This window comes from Cryptomeria japonica, chromosome 5 (assembly GCF_030272615.1).
Source record: "Cryptomeria japonica chromosome 5, Sugi_1.0, whole genome shotgun sequence".
In the NCBI taxonomy this organism is placed as follows: domain Eukaryota; kingdom Viridiplantae; phylum Streptophyta; class Pinopsida; order Cupressales; family Cupressaceae; genus Cryptomeria; species Cryptomeria japonica.
In genome coordinates, this window is record NC_081409.1 from 183,154,213 (window position 1) to 183,157,991 (window position 3,779).

The following is a 3,779-nucleotide window of genomic DNA, read 5'->3' on the forward strand; positions in this document are numbered from 1 at the left end:
TAGTATATGATCCAAAACATTGATACAAAAACATTCACATAATCAAATCCAAAAACTTTCAAATTCAATCTATAAATATGAGTAAAATAAGTAATCAGTATAAATAAATGTCTATAACAAATAAATAAATGACATTAAAAATGCTCAATTTTATACGAAACTAGAATATTTACCAATCAAAACATTTTACTTAAAATAAATTAAAAAATAACATTATATCAAAATCTAACCTCTACACATTCTTCAATTAATGTACCCCTTATTTGGGAAAATATATTTTATTTCTTTACAACCTTGAAACAAACCAATCATGCTTTCGAGATTCTATCTTTATAAAAAAAATATAACCAATTTTCTAAAACGTGTTTGAAAGTTTGAGGAGCAGTTATTGTATAAAAATATTCTCGAATAAAGGAAAAAAGTTTCGGGGACAGTTTTTTATTCTTTTTTTCTCCAATTGTATAAATAAAGTTTTGGGGGCAGTTGTGTAATTGTTTTTTTCCATTAAAAATTAAAAAAATCGGGGGCAGAACCAACGTGTTCTGTAGGCCCGCTTGAATTCAAGAAAAGTATGCAGAGAAACGACACGCAGTTAAATTTGACCGCCAAATTTAATAAATGGATTTCTGTGGAGTCATCGAGAGCACGGACGACCAAGAAATCCATGTGACTGTAATTCTTAATTTATCATAATCAAAAACTCAATATATTATAGGATTAAAAATTAATAAAAAATCATGATTTCTGTGATAATCCAATTTTCTGGATAGATGAGACGCACGGGGGACCGCCCAAGTCTTTGGAATCTAACTGTTGCTTGACAGCAAATTGAAATTGAATAATGTTTCTGCCTCCACTCACAGTTGTTTAATGATTTTCGACAGAGAATCGAACACATTACTTATCACCACTTTCCAGAGCGTTAGGTATGCCCATACTTTATCTATACTTTCAACTTGTCTTTAAACACCATTAATGGCTACCCATTAGCAGTACTGTCATTCTACCAGAAAATGAAGATGGGAGTGGAAGGATTCATGGTGGTGCTGTTACTACTGTATTGGGCAATCTTCAATGTTGCAGTCGAATGCCCAATTAACTTCGACTATGTTACCCAAATGTCATGGAATGCATCATCCTGTCGATCAATTCAATCTACAGAGGAACTGAAGAATTGTGGAATGGCGTTGAGAAGCATGTTGGGTGTAGGCCTTGCGCAATATCTGAGAGATGAATCGGCATTCCAACTTCCAGACAATGCCTCTGCTGCTGACTGCCTGACCAGATTCCAGCAAAAGCTGACATTTTTAGGTCTTCGACCTAATTTGGTTCAGCTCTGTTTCAACGACACATCTCAGTTTGTCTCGAATCCGAGCTCGTGTGCCGGAATACAGACCAAGAAAGACTGGATTGACAAAGTGGGAACAACTGCATTGGACACGGTATGCAAAGGAGATCTCTCTGCAATGCCTGCCTGTCATATATGCCATGACAGCGGAGAAATCGTTCACAGGCAATTGCTGGGCATGATAAAAGATGTTACAGAGGAAATAAGCACCCAATGCTACTATTTTGCGTGCCTGTATGCTATTGGAGTGATCAATGAATTCGGACCCATGAGTAGAAAATCTGCTGGGTGTATACTCCGTGTGCCATTCATGCACAGAAACCCCACATCTCACAGGCAAATCGTCTTATACGGTTTCATGGGCGCTGCAATGGGCAGCATTATGCTCTGTAGCGTAGGAATGTGTTATTATTTGTGGGTGAAGATAAAAAACAGAGCCAAGCACAGGCATTGGGTGGAAACGAGCAGAGGGCTTTTGAAGCCCAATACTGGGGCAGTCTGGTTCAGCTTGGAACAGATCATGGCCGCCAAGGACAATTTCAGTGCCACCAATGTCATCGGTGAAGGAGGTTTTGGGACAGTGTACAGGGGAACTCTTTCCGACGGTCAACAGATCGCTGTGAAGAGAATCAGAAACTGCACTTCGGAAGGGGATTCGGAGTTTATAAATGAGGTGGAGATAATAAACAGCATCAGGCACCGGAATCTGGTTGTTCTCAGAGGTTTCTGTGTTGCTAGCGATGATACAGATGGACGCCAGAGGTTTCTGATCTATGACTACCTGGGTAATGGCAGCCTCGATGAACATATTTTCGAAGAAAGGGGTAAAAACAGGGGAGATTTGAATTGGGAGGAGAGGAAGAACATAGCAATCGGGACTGCAAAGGGCTTATGTTATTTGCATTTCGGAGTTCAGCCTGCAATTTATCACAGAGATATTAAGGCCACTAACATTCTGCTGGATGATGAAATGAACGCCTGTGTGGCGGATTTTGGGCTTGCGAGGATTACCACAGAAGGGCAATCGCACCTCACTACACGAATTGCAGGTACCCATGGCTACTTGGCCCCTGAATATGCTCTGTATGGTCAGCTTACAGATCGAAGTGATGTGTACAGTTTTGGGGTTGTTCTGTTGGAGATTATGAGTGGGAGAAAGGCTCTGGATACATCTGTGGAATCCTCATCTGATTATCTTATCACAGATTGGGCTTGGAAGCTTGTGAAGACGGGGAAAACGATTGAGATCTTAGATAAGGTAATCAGTGAGAAAGGGGCAGGGGATGTTATGGAGAGATTCGTTTTAGTGGGGATTTTGTGTGCGCATGTTATGGTTGCATTCAGACCGAGCATGGTGGAGGCTTTGAAGATGTTGGAGGGAGAAGTCGACATTCCAGAGATTCCCGACAGGCCTTTGCCTCTTCTCAATCAGGGAGCTTTTGACGATGGATACTATGACTCTTCCATCTTTTCAAATTCACAGTCTATGCAAACATTTAAGTCCTCTGGTTAAATAGTTGGAAGAATTTTTGTCAGATTTGTTTTTATTTATTGAATCAGATGATGTTAAAGAAGAAACTTTTCCAGGTTTTCTAATGGATTGTATAATAAAAATAATAATTTTGTAGAATGTTTGATTAGTGTTAAAATTTGTTTAAATTATAGTATATATTATATATTTGTTTTTTTTTTCAATATAATTGTAGTAATAAAAAAGGATGGAAAATAATGTAAGAAGAAAATATCGAGCAATAATTTTGTTATATTGATATTATAATTACTTTTATTAATATCTAAGTTATTTTTGTATGTATTTAATTTGTATATGTGTATCTTTTATGTTTGGGAAAACATATTTAATGTTGAATCTTGTAAGTCTTAATTGGAGAATTTTAGAAAATAAATTTCAATCTTTCATCCTAGTGATCAAATGTAATTTCTAAGCTCTACAAGTCATTTTGGTCCTAAAATTTATTGAAATGAACTTTACTTGGCTAAAATAGGTTATGTAAACTATGTGCAACTCTCTAAGATCTACTATTTAAAAATGGAAATAATAAGGTTAATAGATCAAAAATTAAGACTTTTGGAAGTTATGCTCTCATTTCAACAGTGTAACAGTGTTCATGAAAATAAGTGAAATTTATAAGGGGTTATACATGTTGATCAAGAAGATTTGCTAACTTATCACATGTTATTATTAACATAATAAAGTGTCTTTGAATGATTTTATATTACTAATTCAAGCACACATTTGTGGAATGATAGCTATAGTCTCTAAATAAAAAATATGTAGACTCTAAACATTATTGATTTTAAAGTGAAGAGCATAGATTAAGAAACAAAATATTTCATCTACTTAAGCTAAACAAACTTAAAAAAGAAAAATGAAAAAAACATATATTAAAGGATATAAAAAACAACGGAAAAA

General features: G+C 36.0%; 1 protein-coding gene across 1 annotated transcript; it reads left to right on the forward strand.

Annotated features, from left to right (window-relative positions):
- The first annotated feature begins 868 nt into the window (after window positions 1-868).
- Window positions 869-2,929, forward strand: LOC131027104 (probable receptor-like protein kinase At1g11050). The gene has a single exon (XM_057957086.2). The coding sequence runs from the start codon at window positions 1,014-1,016 to the stop codon at window positions 2,859-2,861; it is 1,848 nt and encodes a 615-aa protein (XP_057813069.2). The 5' UTR covers window positions 869-1,013; the 3' UTR covers window positions 2,862-2,929.
- Window positions 2,930-3,779: the final 850 nt, after the last annotated feature.